Source organism: Xenopus laevis, chromosome 1L (assembly GCF_017654675.1).
Source record: "Xenopus laevis strain J_2021 chromosome 1L, Xenopus_laevis_v10.1, whole genome shotgun sequence".
In the NCBI taxonomy this organism is placed as follows: Eukaryota; Metazoa; Chordata; class Amphibia; order Anura; family Pipidae; genus Xenopus; species Xenopus laevis.
Window position 1 is genome coordinate 86,622,360 of NC_054371.1, and position 22,719 is coordinate 86,645,078.

At 37.1% G+C, this 22,719-nt stretch overlaps 1 protein-coding gene across 4 annotated transcripts in view; it reads right to left on the minus strand.

Annotated features, from left to right (window-relative positions):
* Nucleotides 1–22,719, minus strand: part of slc4a4.L (solute carrier family 4 member 4 L homeolog) — a 142,482-nt gene that overhangs the window by 89,537 nt on the left and 30,226 nt on the right. For all 4 annotated transcript variants that reach the window (XM_041591075.1, XM_041591074.1, XM_018252575.2 and 1 more), the window contains exon 3: nucleotides 12,909–13,094. In XM_041591075.1, the coding sequence (XP_041447009.1) occupies nucleotides 12,909–13,094 (186 nt within the window). The remainder of the gene's footprint in view (nucleotides 1–12,908; nucleotides 13,095–22,719) is intronic.

Sequence of the window (22,719 nt, forward strand, 5' to 3'; positions counted from 1 at the left end):
GCGGAAATAAAGAAGGAGGCAAAACAATGAATGATCTTGGCAGCCATCAAAGGCCGCACTGTGTAGATAGCCGGAAAAGCTGCATTATAAAGCAACTTGCCAACAGAATGCTCTGAGCTTCCTGGATGTGCCTGGAGAACACACAAGCCTCCACTGTTCTACAGGGGTCCTTGGTAAGGATTCCTTATGTACAAGCTCTAAACATGACAAGAACTGCTTTGCATTGTAATTTTTACTGTTTAGTGGAAATTATGTGGAAAAACAACACAAAATGAGTATTTAAATATGATTTTGAATATGCTATGATTACAATAAGGCTAAAGATGAATAGTATTATTAAATCTTGGTTATAACAGGGTTGCGGGTGGTCCAATTTCACCTACTTGTCTCCTCAAATACATATGCCCTGGCCATTAACCAGTTTCTTAATTCACCTATACTATTTAGTCCCTAAATGCAGGATTGTTTTCTGCCTTTTGCAGTTTTTTTGGCAGATATAGTTGCCTTTGGCTCATGCAGCACCTTAAAGAACTTGTTTAGTATAAAAATAAAAATTGGGTAAATAGATAGCCCATGCTAAATAGAAAATGTTTTCAATATAGTTAGTGTAATTTATAAAGCCTGTGTATCTAACATAATTGCCAGAACACTACTTATTGCTTTGCAGTTCTCTTATTGGGTACCAGTCACTAACCAATTAATGACTTCAGGGAGGAGCATATGGGTCATAACATTTTGCTTTTGAATCTCACCTGCATGCTAAGGATCAAAAGCACATTCACTGAACAGTAGTTTTCCATTTGCACCCCCTTAAAGTTGATGACTAACTCAGAGTTAGAGAGATATAAAGCAGGAAGTAGTGTTCTGTTCTGTTATTAAAGACATCCACTCACTCCAGCCTTTATAGATGACATTTTTGCTAAGTAACTATAATAGAAACATTTTTTATTTTACACAGAAAATCCATTTATCCAGTTTTTATTTTTACATGGAGCTGTTCATTTAAAGGCCAGCCATTGGTGCTGCTCCAGTATGTATACAGAATAAGTTATGCACCGTCAGAGTGGCACTGATTTTCAAATGCATTTCAGATTTTTTATACAATATGTTTCTGTACCGCACGGCTTATTCATACAAAATAGCAGTCCAACACAATTCTTTCATGCTCCACATTTTATTTTCTCAAGCACCACTTTGAGGCTCAACATTTGGTCAGGGTCCCCATAGATATTTTATAAAATCATTGCTCTATTAGCCTTTCAATCATAGTTAAAATATCTACAGACAATAAATACAATGGCGAATTTATTAAAGTTGAATACTTTTTACAAATATATAAGAAGCACCTTGCCATGTTGGAAATCAGTACTCCCCAATAACTTGAATTGTGTTACATTTTCAGAGAGAATCAATTTGGTGGGACATTCAAGTTTGCCAATGCTGAGTCATTAAGCACCCCATAGAACAGAATGGCGTTCAACTGCTCAAAGCAACCATTTAAACTTCACCAGATAAAAACATGAGCTGTCAATCTAACAAGACGTTTCTTATAATTTCATTATCTTTTCAAAATGTTAGTGATGCTTGAACATTGATGAAACAGCAAGACATGCCGCATAAGACACTGAATTAAATATTTATAAGTTGTGTATGGAGAGCTTAATTCAACAATGTAGCATTATCAGAAGAAAAAGTCATAAGAAAACTGTAAAACCTCTGATAATAATAATAGCAGAAATATTCCAACTTTCAAGAGAAGGGCATATTGTCTGTAGAGCAGATCAAGAATTAATGCCATATAACACCCTTTAATGCTAACAATGCATACAAAGGAAAACTACATAGAAAGGTCACATGACTAATGGCATCTCACTAAACCGCTCCCTGAAAAGCATTGGCAGCATATACAGGTACTGTATTGAACATCTGGCCTGAACCCAGCTGGCATTATTCTCATGACTTTCTTTTGAATCGGTCTTAACTATTACTTATCATGAGTTATGGATTTGCAGATATTACTGTCCTTTGGGGTTTCCAAAGTGGCAATACTACAACTCCCAAAATTACTCAATATGGCTGCATCATGAAGAAGCTTCCTTGTGAAACAGTTTTGTCCTTTGTGCATGTAATGTCCAATCACTACAAGAGATTTATAGTCAAATTCCTAATTTCCTATTGTTCACATCCTAAAGCCCTTTACTGTTCACACCTGAGAACCTAGGGGTCCGTTTACTAAAGTGCGGTAAATCTGACTTTAAGTTTCCGCATGTTATCGCTGAGAATATTTTTACGCCAGAATATTCGCAGCGACTAAGTTTACTAAACAGCGATGCGCTCAGAAGTCATTGCGATCACTTGCGGTAACTACGTTAAGGAACCAGCTTACGTTAGCGGTAATTTTAGCGAGTTGCGAATTTTCTGGCGAAAAATTACGTTTTTGCGAATATTTATGCTATAAAATAGTCTTGTTTTATGGCGGTTATTATGGCAATTTTTACTGTGACATTTATGGCCAGAAATGCATCTTCAAAACTTATAAACTTTATTGACTGATGATTATACCATCCAACAACATCACCAGAGTAATACCAATCAAACATGTCTGCATCATATAAACTCTTCTGCCAATAGAATCATAGGAAATGATACCAGTCAATCTCTTTGCTTCATAGAAATGCACAGTTTAATGTAGCCAATCCCAATGAAACCAAAAAGTGTAGAGGCTGACGAATCCTTGGACTGTGATGCCACTGCCAATAATACGACTCTGAGCTGAAACTGCTGCTGTTGCACCAGATAGAAGCAGAAGCCAAAACATCCTGTCAGCAATAGCTACAGATCTCTCTCCTGTCAGCAAAGAATGATGGGTAAAAAAAAAACATTATTATGGGATATTTCCTGCCCCTTGAGAATTTTCTGGCAGAAAAAATACTTTTACGCCACTTCATATGTGGCGGTAAAAGTTTGCGAATATTCTGGCGTTAATTTTGTCTTTAGCACATTTCGCTGTTTAGTAAACCATGCGTTAATGTGTACGTAGCGTTATTTTCAGCAAATGCGATAACTGGCGAACAATTATTCTTGCGCAAGAAAATTCGCAAATTTATATTTACCGCAGGTTAGTAAACTGGCGATAACATATTTGGCGAAAATTCTGTCTATATATTGTGCGAATATTTTTAACGCACTTTAGTAAACGGACCCCCTAGACTGAAACTGCCCACATTGTTCACCTGTTCACACTTATACAAAATGCTAATGGGGCACCAGCACTGTGTCACTGTATGTATTACATATTAGAGTGGTCCTGATTTTCCTGTCTCTTGCTCTGTTCTGTTTTCCCTAAGCTCACTGTATGTGTCATACTTTGCCTGCACTTTGCACCCTGTGTTTGCCATACTCTGCCTGACCTATGATCCCTATGGTACATAAGCCTTGTATTTGTTCTGGGGGTTTGTTAGCATTTGACAATTATTGTTAGGGGCCCCTAAGGTGTTTAATCATATGCTGGGGTACTGTATTATACACAGGAGAGGAGGTGGCATATGGATTTAAGGGTATGTCTTAATACGACTTAACTTTTTTCACATATGAGTGGCATCCCTGCCGGTGCCGGGCCAAGGTAGTTTGGCACCCTAGGAAAGAGCTTCAATCAGCGCCTCCCTGTCCTGCATTACCATTTACCTCCTTCACATGATGGTTTTTAAATAAAGAAAGCAAGAAAATGTACAACACTTTTTCATTTATATTACTGCCCCCTGTACAGCAAGCCCAGCAGCCATCCATCATACTGCCCCCCCTATACCTGTGCCAGTAGCAATCCATTATAATGCCCCTCATACCTGTACCAGCAAGCTCAGCAGCCATCCATCATACAACCCTCCAGCAGACATCATATTGCCCCCAATCTTTACCTGTGCCAGCAGCAGCCAAAAATAAATCTGATCACATCATATTGCCCCCAAGTATTTATGTACCTGTGCCAGCGCTCATCAGCAACAGCAAACATATGGCCCCCGGCCCAAATCTGTACCTCGCTGTGCCAGCAGGAAGTTCACACTTTCACAGTAATAGAAAGAATGTCTTCAGTTCAGTGCAACTGTGCAAGGTTGAGAGCAGCGAGAGCCACATCAAGCAGCCCCCCAGCTCTCTGCCTCTCTCTGCCACCCAACCGCATCAGTTACGTCATTTACGCGTATATGCACGTCGCACTGCACTGCCGCACCACACAGAAGGAGCTATTACTTGCCAGCAAGAGGAGAAGGTGAAGGAGGGGGATTCCACCCGACTGAGAGACCATGATTACTGAAACAAATTATTAATTAAACGCTTCAAAAAAAAAGAAAAAAAAAAAACCCCCATTAAAAGTGCACCCCTCAATGATGGCATCCTAGACAGCCGCCTACTCTGCCTACCCCTAGTTCCGGCCCTGATCCCTGCAGTGAGCACCAACCATCTGGTTTTTTGGTGTGCTATTAATGTAGACATGGTCTTGTGGTAACATGGGTGTGGTTTAAAGTGGGTGTGGTCTAAAAACAGGGAGTGGCTAACACTGGCTTCCATTATCGGCCCTCCACCATGTAGATTAGAAAAATTCCGGCCCTCTGTACCATATAAATTGGACAGCACTGGGCTAGATCATAGTGAAGGGTCCCCATCAAATCATTTACTGATGAACTAAAGATAATACATAATCCCCCAAATGTAATAAAAGGCACTAAGGGGCAAATCTACTAAAGGGCGAAGTGACTAACAGGGGCGAAAATTCACTAAGATGCAGACTTTACTGAACGTTACCTCTTGCGCCAGACTTGCCTTCGCCACCTCAGACCAGGCGAAGTGCAATAGAGTAGATAGGACTTACTAAAAAAATAGTTGAACATCCCAACGCTAGCGTCTTTTCCTTTTTCAGGGTGATAGGCTGAAAAATATTAACCTGCTTCCCCCCTACATTTCCTAACATATGGCACAAAAACTATACACTGGGATCATGTGTAGGGCAATATAACAAATGTATTTTATTTTATTAAGGTTTCCTGGGCTTGTGTAGTGTAATGTATTGGCTGCAACATATACGTCCATTGAACTTTAACTTCCTGCCTTATGCAAACGAGGTAAAGCTAGCGCAACTTCACTTTGCTTGCCACAGTAACGTTAGCGCAACTTTGCCAGCGTTCGGTGCCCTGGACGCAAATACGGATTTTAGTGAATTAGCATTTTCCTGGCGGATCTACGCCGGGCAAAGTGTTGAGATGTGAGCGAAGCTGTCGATGGCGAATTTTCGGAGGTTAGTAAATTTGCCCCTAAGTTTGCCCAGGAGCAGTAACCTATAGCAACCAATAAGATGGTTGCTTTTAAACAGGTGACCAGTAACTGCTACCTGCAAATTGGTTGCTATGGGTTACTGCACATGGGCAAAGTTAGTGCCTTACATAACCCCCAATGACTTTAAAGCAATAAAAAATTAGGAGCCCAACAAAGTTTTGACTATAAAACATATTGTGCAAATCAGACAATGTTATGTATTTTGCATCATTTTTTTGTGGAATCATTTATAAATGGTATGGGATCCGTTATCCGCAAAGCTGTTACCAGAAAGCTCCGAATTACGGAATGCCTGTCTTCCATAGACTCCATTTTATTTATTTATTTTATCCAAATAATCCAAAGTTTTATACATTATTTCCTTTTTCTCTGTAATAATAAAACAGTAACTTGTACTTGATCCAAACTAAGATATAATTAATCCTTATTGGAAGCAAAACCAGCCTATTGGGTTTATTTACTGTTTACATGATTTTCTAGTAAACTTAAGGTATGAAGATCCAAATTATGGAAAGATCCCTTATCCAGAAACCCCAGATCCTGACCATTCTGGATAACAGGTCCCAAACCTGTATATGAAAGCTGTGAACCTAGGGTAGAACCCCAACAGAGCAATGCTTCTGTCTCGCTCTAGCTGTTTGTTTGCTACTGAACTGTAGCTGAATTGCAGTTTGTTCCAGGTCAGACACAGCCATGGCAGGTGATTCTGACCAAAAGACACAGAAAATGCTCAAACAATTTATACCTGCAGCACATTGTTCAAGCTTGTGGCCTTCCATCTGACATTAAACATGAACCTTTGCTTGTCAAGGGATGCTGGAAATTGTAGCTCAAAAACCAAAAACAAAAAGCAACAGGAGGTCCACTGGTTAGAAATGGATAATGTATTTTGGTACAGTTATATGAACTTTTTCTAAAAATATATATTATCTTTGTTAATCAGAAAAAAACATTTATGGATAATGACCTTTCCCATGAACTGTTGATGCATATTATTGTTGGCACTGGCAGCAAAGAAGTGGTCAACACGGCTGGTTCAAACTTGCTGACACCATTTCTTTCTGGGTAACCCACTGTATAATCTGGTAATCATGAAAGAAACTATTGTGCTGTTCTAACTTTGCAAATAAGATTACTCGGCATTTACTTTCAAGGGAAAAATCTGCCTTTTTGGGGGGGGGGGTTGGAGACATTAAATTAGGCCTTTACTCGTTCTGAAAAACCGATGAATGTCACAGAACTGGCAGTGAAAAATGCTTTACAGCACCTTTATATAACATACTGTGAGCATTTTAACTGTAGCATTGAGTTGTATGCCATTCAGGGAATACATTATAGAAGCTCATCATTAACCCATTTTCTACATTGCTTAGTCTTTTTTCAACATCCTCTGCTCTGGTTATTAACAAATATGTTGTCATTTATATTCTTCTTCCTGCTTCCTATTCCAATGTGAATTCCAGAAAGAATCATAAAAATTAAATATTACCTATGTATTATGTGATTATACCATAAACAGACTAACATAGTTGATTACCAAGAAGCAACACTTATTTAAGAAAAATGTCTGGTTTTCTTTATAAATGTGTTCCTCACCACCTACCACCGTAACCCTATATCTTCATCAGCCTTTATGACCATTCAATCATAAAGGCTGATGACTGGGACCTTTTTCTCATTTATTCTCAAATCGGGAATATGTGATGCCACAACAGGAATCCTAAGTAAGCTATTGCCCATAAGAACTGGTCAGCAGTACAAAAAGGAAGACCAGATTTTTTCAAGCACCTAGGTAATGTTGCTGGGGAAACAGGAGAGTAGCGTGCACCCACTCATATATCACCTCAAAAGAGCCATTTGATCAAAACAACAAAAAACATAATTCTAAGTTTGCTGTAACTATTAATAATGATAATTAGTGATTAATTTGCAATATATATTTATCCATATTTCACCCTATATAACTGTATTCACCATACAGTTGCTGTTTGCTTAACAGTTTAAACTTACGATGTATTGACTCAATTATTTTTGGAATCTACTGTTGCAGGTAACTAATATCAGGGGCGATCCTGGCCCCTACGCCGCCTGAGGCAGCAGCAGTTGCTGCTGCCGCCCCCAGAAATTCACTCTTAAAGTACCATGAGCAGCATTTTTGCTGCCCCTGGTACCTAGTGGGGCGCTGCCGCCTGAGGCGACAGCCTCAACTCGCCTCATTGGTGAAGCACCCCTGACTAATATGAAACAATTTTAAACCACAACTTTATATACTTTATATACATCTCTGTTAAAGAGATACCAGAACCATAAATTACACCAGAAATCATGTTACATCTATCATCTATATAATTATGCTATAAAAGTAATTGTCCAATGCTTTTACATTATCCATTTGATGCCCCGTGTTCCTCTATGAGGAGGCTGCCATATTTGTGCAGCAGTAGTCCGTTAGCATTAGAAACTCTAACTGATAGGGAGAAGGGACAGTCAGGTTGGCAAAACAGTCAGGTTTAGGAACTTCATGTAGCAATTACTTACAAAAGCAGATCTACCAGTGAAAATCAACATGATCTATACGTAACCTTTAATGTACATTAATGTACATTAATATTTTGAAGAGTTGCTTTTAGTGTCAGTATCACTTTAAGTCAGTGTACCTTATACTGGACATGAAAAGGGGCACTTATGTCCTGAAATGTATTGTATGAACACAATACAGATTTGTAGCCTACCCCCCTGTAAAAAATTCACATTCTCTCCAGTATTTTTGTAAATTTGTACCTTTTATTACACAACCCCAAAAGTTGGCATTGTGCTTGTAATGTTCCTTATCCTATGCACTTACTGGCATTGTAAAGGAAGTTGTATACAGGATTGTAATTGAATTGAAGGGTGTTAAGTTGTAGGATAACGATAAAAAGGTTTCCTTGTTATCGGGTTCAGGCAGGTCACCGCAACACACTAAAACTCAATGACACTCACATCCTCTCCTATTGGTTAAACTCACATTAACTCAAATGTTGATTGGATCAATGTGGTGGCATAATTTAACAGATCAGATGGTTAAATCTGATAATCACTTAAGGCAATTCAAGCACGCAAGTGGTTAGTTAAATTTCACTGGTTGACCCACAGCCAACCCACAGTTCCAACATTGATATATCCCCTGCAACTGCAGTGCCATAGTATCCTCCCTGCTAGCCTCTATTCCCAAATCAACATCAAAGAAGCCCTGCAATGCATTGATTTCTGATTATAGGCAATGACACAGGTTTCAATTACACGTTGCACATTATAACAACCTACAAGAGGCATAGTAGCAGATGAAGGCTAGGCTGAGAAAGAGGTGCATTTTGTGGAACACAGAACTCTTTTGTGTCTGAATCAATGTTATTATGTTACACTACCCCATAATGATAGGATAAGACACATAAGATATCTATGTTTAGAGTATGTAAAATTGTAGAGAATTGTAATACTTTTATGCAAGAGAGCATGCTAATAGTTAACCCTATTTTTTCAGGGTTGTGACACTGCACACTATTGTAAACTATTATTATTTGCAATCGCTATCCTACTGTTATGTGAGGGACAGCATTTTTTACTTTGCGAACACTTACTCGCATTGCGGAAGAATTGCAACCGATTTTTCTATTAGCGACCGATATTACATTCCACCAAATATTTTTTAATATATGCTTCCATATATATGTTTTTTATATACAGTATATTCCCATAAAGAAATACATACAATTACTTTCCATACTCTTTCAGTTTATGACTGAAAAAAGATATTTTGGGCAGATTTGCTTTATGATTTCAGACTTGATGTTTCTGGACTACTACTCCCAGCATGCTTTACCCATAATACATATTGTAAATGGTGGATGGTTCAGCAACATTTGAAATATCTATGCTTAAGTAACTATGTTTTCTTACAGATTTCTCAAAATTCACTGTAGTTTAAATGCATAGTGACTGTTCTCCTTTAGGTGTGTTTAAACAATTACCCAGCCTTCTCTAGAAAGACCAGATTTTAATAATGTCTTATTATAATAAACATATAGCATTATTACTTATAAACAGTCACACCTACAGGTATGCAATAAAAGTAATCAGCAACCCATACTTGTGCACCAGCAGTCACGTGAGAAATTACACAATGATTCATCTGTACCAACAGCAGGAATAGTGCTTAGTTCTACAGGTAATCATATACTTTTATTATAACTAGCATTATTGTGTACTATCACTGTAAACTGATTCAGGAGCAACAAGGTCCTGTCCCACAGAGTATGCAGTATAAGTTTGTCTGAGTTGACATTATTACATTACGAATGTAAATTGTGCATAGTTCATATTATTAAAATACCTGCTTGAAGGTGGTGTATATATTAATTCAAAAATAACTTTATTTGTAAGAACTTTTATTGCATACACTGCACATCTATAAGATGTTTTTTCCACTGGCAGACAAGTTTCTAAATACTTTCACAGGTTTGCAAAACCTATATTAAAATGTACAAAAGAAAAATTGTTTGCACTGTGCATATTTTCCTTTAATTACATTTCTCCATTTGTATAGCAGTACATACTGCTTGTGTTTGTGCAGACTGTGAGTCTAACAGTATGGAATGTGGAAATGTCTGCAAGTAAATGTGATAACAGAAAATTTTCATCTTGTATTCGTATTCATGAGTCGTATTCAGTCATTGTGAATCAGGTGCTGCATTTTAGAGCACTCCCTACTGTTATCTAGGTATCCAAAAGCATTAAATGTACGCACACTTTAAATTTCAACACAGGATAAGCATACCCAAGTAGCAACTGATACCAAGTAAAGGTGCAGCTGGAGGAGTGACTAAAGGCAAATGCACTTACTAGATCTACAGTTTATGTTCCTGGCAACAATATACTCGAGTACTGTACCCAATACATAAATTGCACATTCTTCATAATTAAATGATGTTGATATGATAATTGATATGTTAAAGCAGGGTACCCACTGATCCTTCAGGAGGCATACCTCCCAACTGTCCCGTTTTTCACAGGACAGTCCAGATTTTGACAGCTAAACCCGCAGTCCCGGGTTTGTTACTTTTATAACAATCTGAGATAAGCAGATCTCTTGGGAGAACTTAGACTCACAGTTTAAGGGTAGGACTCCACAATAATTTTTCGTTGGATCAATGCTCGGCGACAAAACGCACGCGACAAGCCAGATGGAGACGCAGGCGTCAAGATTCTAATTGGACTGAAAAGTCGCAGGTAAAAACGACATTACATCCAATGCGATATGGATGCAAAAAGTAGCGTCTTCATCCGACAGTCGGACCGTGTAGTTGTTACCTCCGACTTCATTCAGTCCAATTATATCTTGACGCGTGTGACCCCATCCGGCTTATCGCTGGGCATCGATCCAATGAAAAAGATTCAGGGATATAGGGCAGGGGCACACAAAGCTACTTGGGGAGATTAGTCACCCGAATTCTAGATTCTAGCCTGTGTGGAGGCAGTTCGGGGAGATTAGTCGCCCGAAGAAGAAGCGGTTTGTTGCTGGGTGACTAATCTCCTCCAGTAGCTTTGTGTGCCCCTGCCCTAAGGGATGGCACACGGAGTGCTTTGTTTTCCCGAAGTCGCCTGAAGTTGCCTCATGAGGAAACTTCAGACGACTTCGGAAATAAATTATTCTTCTTTGGACGAATAATCTCCCCAAACTGCCTCCCCACCAGCTAGAATCTAGAATTCCCGCAACTAATCTCCCCCAGTAGCTTTGTGTGCAAGTGGACTTTAGGTCATAGGATGGTTGAATACTAGAGTTATAATTTTAATCTTTCTGCATGGTCTGTAGGTGTGTAAGTAACTCTATAATATGAATTATACTTTGGAATTAATAATTCTAATAAATCTGTGTACCAATTTGGCTTACGTTGAGTAGCTGTTGAGCGCCTACAATGTTGTTTTTAACTGCCATTGCAGACACCCTGCATGTATAACCAAAGGTACCGTATCTTTTATACTTTTTTTGTTGTGTGTAGTTGCACATACTCTAAAAATAAGAATTTGATATCTAATGTGTGCAGTGGGCAGACTTATACATAACTTTTCCCTGTTTGTAGGCAGAGCTGTGATAGGCTAACCCATTGGAACTTGGAGTTGCAGGGGGACCAGAGTAGCCAACCAGAATGAGGCGGCTGGCCTGGGGGTGCATTATTTGGAAATCTGATACTGGATGCACCTACCACCTATTTGTAACTCAGATAAGGACCAACGAGGCTCTATGCGGAAGCTCCAATAAAGGTCTAATTTTAGGTAAGAATTCTTTCATCTCAGATTGAAAGCACATACCATATATCATCACTGCCTTCAGAACATGGGTTATTTTCAAACATGCCCCCTTTAAAGCCAGTGCCATCAATCTATTGAGTATTTTCCCTATATTTTATGAACATGGGTGGTTATAAGTTTTCCTAGTATAATCCATATAACAAGAAAAGTCACCGGGTACATGTGACTGCACCTACACAAATACTTTAATTTTAGTAGGTGTGACTGTTAAAGGGAAACAGCTAATCCAATATATATATATATATATATATATATATATATATATATATATATATATATATATATATATATATTATATATATATATATATATATATAATATATAACCCAGTAGGCAGGCGTGGCTGCAGAATATGTTGCTCATTTATAAATTATAATTAAAGGGACAAAGGAACAGTGTATTCTTTTGCCATTTGTTCATTTTTATGTTTTTTTTTCTTCTACTAACTCCTGTAAAATAACTGCTGGGCATGGCAGGTACACTTAAGTTTACTATAAAATATTGTTTCCAGGTAACCACGAAAATGACTAAACAGATACTACAGATACAATAAAAAGATTATAAAGAAACTAGCATTCCAGACAAACAGGTTAACAGGATAACAGGTTTCCAGATAACAGGTCCCATACCTGTATTGTCATTGTAGTGTTCATTGAGTAGTGTTCTCTATTAAAACAAAATTTGCTCCTCAGACTATTGTTTGTACATCCTGTCAAAGAGTACAGAAAACCTTCCATGTATTTATTTTCCCTTCATATCAGGAATCTCCTATCATCCATCACATGCAGTTACTACTACAAACATATCTATTTCTCTGTCCATTTTTCAGAACTACATGTAATACTATAATTACTCTGTGAGACACTGTAAAAATGACATTCTAATTTCAGGCATTCTCATAGTCTCTGTCCCTGGGCCACCTTGCCCTCTTCCTGTAATACAAATCTTAGCTTCTATAAATACTTGCACATAAGCTCAGCCAGGTAACTCAATCAGATCTTTTGTGCTTAATATATATCACCTGCAATCTCATAAGGCTTTGCTTAGGGCTTGTTTATTGCACATATAATACACACCAGAGGGTTTCTTTAATTCTCAATGTAATGTAAGAATAATGTAAGAATAATATTGTAAGGTCAGAATAATGATATCTCTTCTAGTGACTTATCTACAAGCTGTAAGTCCAGAATAGTCAATGGGAACAAAAAACCCCAAAACAATCTCAATACACTTACTGAGGGGCTTGAGGACGCTAGAGCTGGTCTCATCAACATTCTCAGTATCAGACTTGTCTAGGTCTGAGTAGTTTTCAGATGATTTCTCCTTGTCTTTCTTATCTTTGTGACCAGTTCTGTGCCTGTGACGTCTCCTCCTTCTATAGCTTTTGGGAACATGAACACCAATGTAGACAGTGTGGTGGCCTGGAAAACAAAAAAAGACATTCCAAAAAGTCAGATATGCCTTTATAACTCACAGTTAGTTCATTTCTCTATGGGACCAAATTATAAATGATATAGTTAATAATGTATGCCCTGTTGTAAAATATAGGTACAGCATATTATAAGTCACCAAGGAGTTCCATGACTATATTAAAGTACAAGGCCGAAAGAAGAGTGCATTTATACAGGTCATAGAACTCTGAGGGGTATATTATTCACTATATATACAAAGTGCACTTACACAAAATATCAGTACAGTGTATTAGAATTCATGTACAATGTTGTAACATTTACAGATACTTCAAGCAACATGACCTCTAATTTCTTGTTAGCATTGCACACATTGCTTTAATGCTTAAACCTTGCCATTAACACAGTAATGTACTGTATTTCAAATTAAAACTGGCTCCTGTGCTTACATGCACTGTTATTTGTAAATGTAATTGTAAATTAAAACCATATCTGTCTGTCCCTTTCTATTCTCTGCCCTACGAGTTATGACTTTTGATTGAAACATGTGAATTGTGACCAGAAATCAGCTGAACCACTGAATAAGCATATAAGGAATTTTTTGTTATGGAGAAGAGAACAGACTTTGTTAAATTGTTTCAAGAGTCAGAACTAGAGAACAGTAGGGTACATCTCTTGTATATCTCTAGTGCTCACTGACAACAGTTTATGCAGAGCAAGTAGTATATCTCTGTCGTGCCCTGGGGTCAGCAAGCCACCTAGCAGTAACCTAAACTTGCGGTAACCCTCTGTTTAAGATGAGTCTTGGGCCCTTGTGAAAAATATAAATTTTATTTTAACCTGTGGGGGGGGGGGTTGGTGAGCAGTGAGCTCATTTTCTCTGCCTATAGGCTCTACATTTATGGATGTTTGTGGCCAGTAGGGACTTTTCAAACAAGCCACAACTCAACATTTATATTTCTTCTGATGAATGGTATCTCAGCTTTTTCATCTTTTTGTTTTTTTAACAAAACTCGAGAAACATAGCTGAGCAGCATAACATAAGAAAGAGAAGCTGAAATACCATTCACCATTAGACCGTACATAAATAATGATCAAAATTTGGGACCAAATAATGTTCTTGTCCAATCCACTGTGTGCCATCTGTAAGTGTGAATTTGCAATATGCACTGCCCACCAATGAAAAATAAACACAGACACCAGGCATAGAACATGTGAGATGTTGAGTTTACCCAGCAAATCACAAATCTGTGTGACAAAGACTCTGTAAAGCAATTTGCAAGAACTTATGATCTAAAAAATAAATAAATGAATGAAAAACCTTCTGCTTCAATCTGTTTAAGAAAGAATGCAATTAAGCAAATCTTCCACCTTGTGAATCTTAATAATATATCAGCCCAAGCTGAATGGTTTTCATTTTAATCTTTTATTACATTTTATCTATGCTAAACTGGTAAATCTGTGACTGTTATGGTTGCTGCTGCATTTCTGTGAGCCAATTTACAAATATGTTTTTGACATAAAACCCATTGCCCTGAATTTGTGCAAATTGTTCTAATCTCTATCATCTCTGTGTTATCTGTATATCAGATTTATGACATTGCAGAAATCTTTCAGCCACACAAGCAGTGAATTATTGTTAATTATCATGTGCTGCATATTCTGTATGCCTCTGATATCCCAGTGTCCTACCTATCTCCTTTGGAATCAGTGGTGAACTGTAGGTTAGTGTTCCCAAGTTTGTATGCAATAACCCAACACTATTATCTTTATTGCAACATGGTTCTACTACTTTAAGCAGACACTGGAATTCTATACTTGTACTCAAGGATTAGCAATGTCTGGAATTATATAAAAATCAAGAAAAGTTATATAAGCAATAAAGACACCTAATGATGTAAAAACCCTTATCCAATCAGTAATCTCACTGTTATATAGAACACAGATCATCAATTTCCCTCTCGCCATATTAAAGAAATGCTGGTAATTGTATAAAAACAAATAGAGATCTTTTTTGTTTGATCTTTTTATTTGCAGGGGAGAACTATGGAGGGGAGGGGTTTTCATTAGTTTGGGGGTTTAGTTTTCCTTTAAGCGTAGCTTGGATGATTTCTTGGACAAGCATAATTTCAAAGGTTATTGTGATACTAAAATCTACAGTTAGTATAGATATTGCATATATATATATATATATATATATATATATATATATATATATATATCAATTATCTCCAGACCAGCACTCCCTGTTATAAAAACTCAATTGTTTATAGTTGCATAGTATCAATGCCAAACGTTTCGGTCCTCATTAGGGCCTTTTTCAAGGATCATCCTTGAAAAATTCCTAATGAGGACTGAAACGTTGGGCATTGATACTATGCAACAATAAACAATTGAGTTTTTATAACAGGGAGTGCTGGTCTAGAGATAATTGATGCATACAAAATTACCGTGCACCCCTCCTTTTACTGAAGCTGTTTGCCTTGGAGTGTGGATACTCACTTGAAGAAAAAAAAAAAAAAAAAAAAATATATATATATATACAGATGCAGCCACTTTGGTTTATCTGTTTGACACAGAATAACTAAACACAGATATCCCATTTATCTCATTTAACACAGAAAACTGTGTTACAACATCCCACCTAATCAAAGCATTCACCATTGTGAACAATGGTGCTTTGGTATGCTAATGAAAAGGTTAAATGCATTAAATGAGTTAAGATGACTTTAGATAACACAGTTTATTCAATTAACCCTGAGTCATGACGCATTTAACTCACAAATCCAAGTGGCTTCATCTGTATATATATATATATATATGTGTGTATATATATATATTATATATATATATAGTTTATGTGAGTGTATGGAGGGGTAAGTGTAGGTATAGGTGTGCACTGAAGTTCAGAAGTTCGGAGGGGTTGAACTTGATGGACTTTGGTGTTTTTTCAACCAAACTTAATTTAATTATGTGGTTTTAAGTGACTTGTCCGATGTCACAACCTACAGCCTCAGATTGAAAGAAAGTTTTCAGGCATAAGACTGCATGTCAAAGGCAAACATGCATAAGTCAGTCACAGCAATTCAAAGTCAATAATCTCACCTTTATTTAAAGCACAGATCTTAATCTCAATTTTCCCTGTATTTGTATCGGAATGACACCATTTCTGGCATGTGGAATTAATAGGAGTTTTAGTATGGCAAAAGTCAGTTGTGGCTTATTACAATATCTAGGCTTCCAGGGTTCCCTGATGATATTCACAAAAGGTAGTTGCACCCATACATGCTCCTAGCCACTTGCAACATCCAAGGCTCACCAAAGCCCACCTGACACCAAGATCCCACTCTTACAACACTTACATGTAGATGGGGATACATATTACAGATGAATATTTTCCTTCCCTGAAAATGAGACAGCAATGTGACCTATAAATAACTCCTGTGTTTCATGCTGAAATAAAATGTCAAATCTCCAACAGGTCTACACTCCCAAAACCTATCACTAAGCATTTCCATGACTATTGTGAAAGATTAAGAGAAAGATAATGAGAAGCCTTTCATAATGAGAAGAGAAATCAGGCAAACAAGTTAATTAGGATGCAGTCAGTGCTAGACAGAGAGAGAGCATACTCCTATGTTGATGAAAAGAAAGTTAAGCACTTGACATGATGTACACCAGAATATATATGGAGAATTGATGAATGGGTAGAAGGTGCATACCTATGATTAATCAATACATGCATAGGATTCAACAATACTAAAAGCATTTATATGGATGAAAAAATAAAGTGGTTTAGCACATCATCTAGTTTTTTCATAAATACATCTGTAACCGAAAGCACTGCTTAAAGGAGAAGGAAAGCTACGGAGGCATTTTATTGCCAATAGATTAGCTGCAATAGTGCAAGCTAGAATACTATATTTATTCTGTAGAATGCTTTACCATACCTGAGTAAAAAGCTCTAGAAACTCTCTGTTTGTTTAGAATAGGAGCTGCAGTATTAACATGGTGTGACATCACTTCCTGCCTGAGTCTCTCCCTGCTCTGGGCTCAGATTACAGTAGAGAAGGGAGGGGGTGGGGAGAGCAGCAAACTGAGCATGCTCTTGCCCAGGGCAATGAGGTTTAAGCTGAAAACAGGAAGTCTGATACAGAAGCCCATGAGTACACAATAGAAGGAAAGAAATGCTGTGTTTCTTTTGACAGGGGACTCAGAGCAGCATTACTTTGAGGGTTTACTGGTATATTTAGATGGACCTTTCTGATAAGGCTTACTTAGTTTTAACCTTTCCTTCTCCTTTAAGATAACAAGCAGCAGAATACAACCCAATGTTACATATTATTATTACATTACATATTATTTTGTGTATGTAAACATAGCATGTATACATACACACACATACTGTATATATATATATATATATATATATATATATGTCAGGAAACGGCTGCATATTTTTTAAATGATGTATATTGCAAAGTTGTCTGAAATTATGTTTACTTTTCAAAAAGTTATGTTTTGTGGAGTTCCCCTTTAATCGAGTGTGTAGCCCACACACAATATCATATATATATATATATATATATATATATATATATATATATGATATTGTGTAGCCAATATCATATATATATATATATATATATATATATATATATATATATATATATATATATATATATATATATATATATATATATATATATATATATATATATATATATGATATTGTGTGTGGGCTACACACTCGATTAAAGGGGAACTCCACAAAAACATAACTTTTTGAAAAGTAAACATAATTTCAGACAACTTTGCAATATACATCATTTAAAAAATTTCCCTAAGCCTAGCCCCCTGCTCCCCTGCTGATCTCTCTGACTACTATGCTGACCTGGCTGACTACTGCTACTTTGTATCAACAACCATCTGTCCTCAACCTGCATCCTCCAAACCACACAACTCCCTGCACACATGATTTCAATAAGGAAAGGAACATCACAGTGCAATGCATTTTGGGTTATGTAGTTCCTGCATGCTGTTTGTAAGCTGTGGAGTAGTTGTACAATTTGTAACATCAGTGTTTTAGTCCCTCCTTCCCTGCCAGGATTTCAAATGATGCAGAAAGAGAGGAACTGTTAAACATCTGAATTCCATCATAGAAAATGGCATTTATTCATACTTTTTGAAGAAACAGGTAACGGTGGTGGATATATTAAGGGTTTTTGTGTTATGTGGGCCTCTTTATCAAATTTTGGTTTGGAAGCCGGAGTTCCCCCTTAAAGAGATACTGACACCTGAAATTAAACTTTTTTTTACATCTATTATAATATTGGCTTTGCAAGCTACTTCTAACTTTGCCATAAAGTATTTGCATGATGCTTTTACATTACCTGTCTGATCCCCCATGTTCCTGTATGAGGGGGCTGCCATATTTGTGCAGCAGGAGTCTGTTAGCATTAGAAACTGTAACTAACAGGCTGAGATGGGACAGCCAGGTTGGCAAATTCAGAGTGTCAGAGAGTCAGGAACTTCAACTAACAATTATATACAAAAACAAACCTCTCAGCAAAAAATGATCAACATGACCTATAGGTAACATTTAATGTACATTCATATGCTAAAATTCATTTTTTAGTGTCAGTATCACTTTAAGTAAAAGACCTCATGCAAAAATTAATGATAAATAGTTTTTCAGTAGTGATGGCACTCACAGGATTCACACAACTAAATCAAAGTGTGTTAAAAAAAGATTTATTGATCCGATGTTTCAGTCACACACAAGGACCTTTCTCAAGGATCAATAAACCTTTTTCAACACACTTTGTTGTGTGAATCCTGTGAATGCCATCACTACTGACAAACTATATATATACATATATAGAGAGAGAGAGAGAGAGAGAGAGAGAGAGAGAGAGAGAGAGAGAGAGAGAGAGAGAGAGAGATACAAGAGGTCCTCTGCTCTCAACCTATTATATATAATACACAAGAATACCCTGTAAATTATTATTTGACATGACGAACTGAAGCTTGTGTATTGTAATAAATAAAGTACCCCCTGTTGCAAAATATGAGGATATTAGAAGTCACCTCAGAGTTCCACGACCTGTATAAAAACACTCGCCTTCGGCCTCCTGTTATTATATGGTCATGGAGCTCCTTGGTAACTTATAATAGCCTTATATTTTACAAGAGGGGGTACTTTATTTACTATATAATACACAAAAGCCATGAATATCCTGTAAATTATATCCTTATAAACGGTGAGTAGTGATGTCATCAGTTATAAACGGTGAGTAGTGATGTAATTTCTGTCACATGACTCACTAAAATTTGTGTATTATAATTAATAAAGTACCCCCAGTTGTAAAATATGAGGATATTATAAGTTACCTCGGAGTTCCATGACCTGTATAAAAACACTCGGCCTTCAGCCTCGTGTTTTTATATGGTCATGAAACTCCTCGGTAACTTATAATATCCTTATATTTTACAAGAGGGGGTACTTTATTCACTATATTATGGACATTGAGACATTTTGTGCCTTAAGCTACTAAAAATGCCTTACCCTTTAAACAAAACAGGGATTGTTTGTCCATACATTGCAATATATTTAAGCTGCCCAACTACGTCAAAGTCATAGTGTTGGACTGGCCAGACCAGGGATGACTTTGACGTGGTTGGCCAGCTTTAATATATTGCAATATATGGACAAACAATTCCTGTTTTGTTTAGGGTAATGCATTTTTAGTAGCTTAAGGCACAAAATGTCTCAATGTCCATAATATAGTGAATAAAGTACCCCCTCTTGTAAAATATAAGGATATTATAAGTTACCGAGGAGTTTCATGACCATATAAAAAAACGAGGCCGAAGGCTGAGTGTTTTTATACAGGTCATGGAACTCCGAGGTAACTTCTAATATCCTCATATTTTTCAACTGGGGGTACTTTATTTATTATAATACACAAGTTTCAGTGAGTCATGTGACAGAAATGACATCAGAACTTACCGTTTATAACTGATGACATCAGAACTCACCGTTTATAAGGATATAATTTACAGGATATTTATGGCTTTTGTGTATTATATATTGATAATGGGTTGAGTGCACAGGACTCTTTTTCTATATTATTTGTCTATATGAATTTTGTAGTCACGGCCTCATTGCACCCCGCTTAATGGTATAAAAATTAGTGGTGAGCACAACTTTCTCTTGTTTGTTATAGCTTATACAGGAGCAGTGGCCAACTCCATATTGTAGCTCCCATCCTTCCTTCTATAGTGAGATGATCCCACCATAAAACCTTAGACCAGGGGCCCACTCTCAGTACTATTATTCTTCATCTTCTCAATCAACCTCTATTCTCCTAGTCTCTTTTCTTTACATACTATAATCAATTATTCCATCTATGTAGTTTCTTTGTTCTCATAGAAATAGGGCATGGCCATGAAATTGGCCAAAAGTTTAGCAGCATAAGGGCCCACTGACACCTTGGCCCACCGGGAGTTTTCCTGGTATCCCTGTGGGCCAGTCCGACACTGCTGGCAGCGATGGTGTCACGCTTCCCTCCTTTGATAATCTATAATGTGTACATGTGGTCAGAAGATTACAGAGATTGTCTTGAACTATTTGCAACACATTAGAGCATTAGGCCTCCAGGCTTATCCTGCTGTGTGTCAATTATCAGGCAGGCCACAGCATTAAAGGGAGCAAAAATAGTAAAATACTGTAAAATGGCCACCAGAATCTTATAGTGCTTACTATAGCAAAGCTTTTAATGAAACAGAACAGATTTTTATGGATAAACAGACATGATAGAGAGAGAGATAGAAGAAAGTCAAAGTTCCAGTGCCTATACAATTATATTTATGTTGTTTCATCGTACATGGCTTTATTTCATTATAACATAAAGGAGGAGAACCCATTTTCATGCATCAGTCACTCTCCAACCGCCCCAGATAAATCACCAGACTCCCACAAGGGCCAATGTACCTGTGCCTAAAATGCTAAATTGTAGTGATTGCTGTGTTGGAAAGCCTTGCACACAAACAATCCTTTACTGTCAAAGAACATTTTTTCATGGGTAATCAAACATTAAAAAGCCTTCAACCCTGCTATACAAATCATTTGCTTGATGCCATTGTTATTAATAGGAAAGAAATAATGGGAAAAATATAGGAAAGCTGGTATTTTTTCCAGAAAAGGTTCCCTCCCTAGTGGTGAAGTGGCTAGGAATGGGTGGTCTGTGCAGGGACCCTCTTGTTTAAAAAAGGATACTTCCCCTTTAAAAGCCCCCACAAACTCCTCTTCACGGTAAGCAGAACTTTTACTGCATAAGACTGTTGTTCATAAGAATACTTGAAGCAGCTCTGTGCACTATATACAGTCTCACAGGCACATTTTTTTCTCAAGAAGTTTTTGTTCTTTATTGAGCTTTAACATGCTTATATATACTGTATAGGTATAGCCAAGCTGTTACAAATAGCTTTCTTTTCATGAGTTAACAGCTCAGTTAGCTGCTCCGAATATTTGTGTATTATAATACAGCCAAAAAAGTCCCTGTTTTATCTGTCTGATCTAATTCTACATTTTTAGTTTTTATCGGTGTGGTGAAGATCAAGCAACACAAAAAAGATGAACAGATGAAATGATAATTGGTCACTAAGCTTATACAGGAATGCACACCAGTTTTAGTAAGCCTTTAACCAAAAGAAACTAAATAATATTAGCTTTTTGGATTTTGCAAATAATGAATGTTTAATTTAAAATTGATGCACAAATGAATAGTTTTATCTAGCAGAGGAATAAACTTTTGAATTGCTGCTTTTAATTTTCATTTGATGTAAATAGATATATGTACATTTTACTTTAGTCCTAGAACATGACTTATTGAAAAGTTAATGTTTTACGGTAACTTCACTGTTCTCTTACATATACAATAATTTGTTAATACCTTGGGGCCGATTCACTTACTTCGAGTGAAGGATTCGAAGTAGAAAAACTTCAAATTTCGAAGTGTTTTTGGGGCTACTTCGACCATCTAATGGGCTACTACGACCTTCGACTACGACTTTGAATTGACTAAAAATCGTTCGACTATTCGACCATTCGATAGTCGAAGCACTGTCTCTTTAAGAAAAAACTTCGACCCCCTAGTTCGCAATCTAAAAGCTACCGAACTCAATGATAGCCTATGGGGAAGGTCCCCATAGGCTTTCCTAAATTTTTTTGATCGAAGGATATTCCTTCGTACATTGGATTTAAATCCTTCGAATCGTTCGATTCGAAGGATTTAATCGTTCCATCGAAGGATTATTCCTTCAATCGTTCGATCGCAGTTTTTGCGCTAAATCCTTCGACTTCGATATTCGAAGTCGAAGGATTTTAATTCCCAGTCAAATATCGAGGGTTAATTAACCCTCGATATTCGACCCTTGGTGAATCGGCCCCTAAACGTGAATAAATAAAAATAAATAAGATATTGGGGAAGGTCCCCATAGGCTTTCCTAAGTTTTTTTGATCGAAGGATATTCCTTCGATCGTTGGATTAAAATCCTTCGAATCGAACGATTCGAAGGATTTTATCGTTCGATCGAAGGAATAATCCTTTGATCGTTTGGTCGAACTATTTCC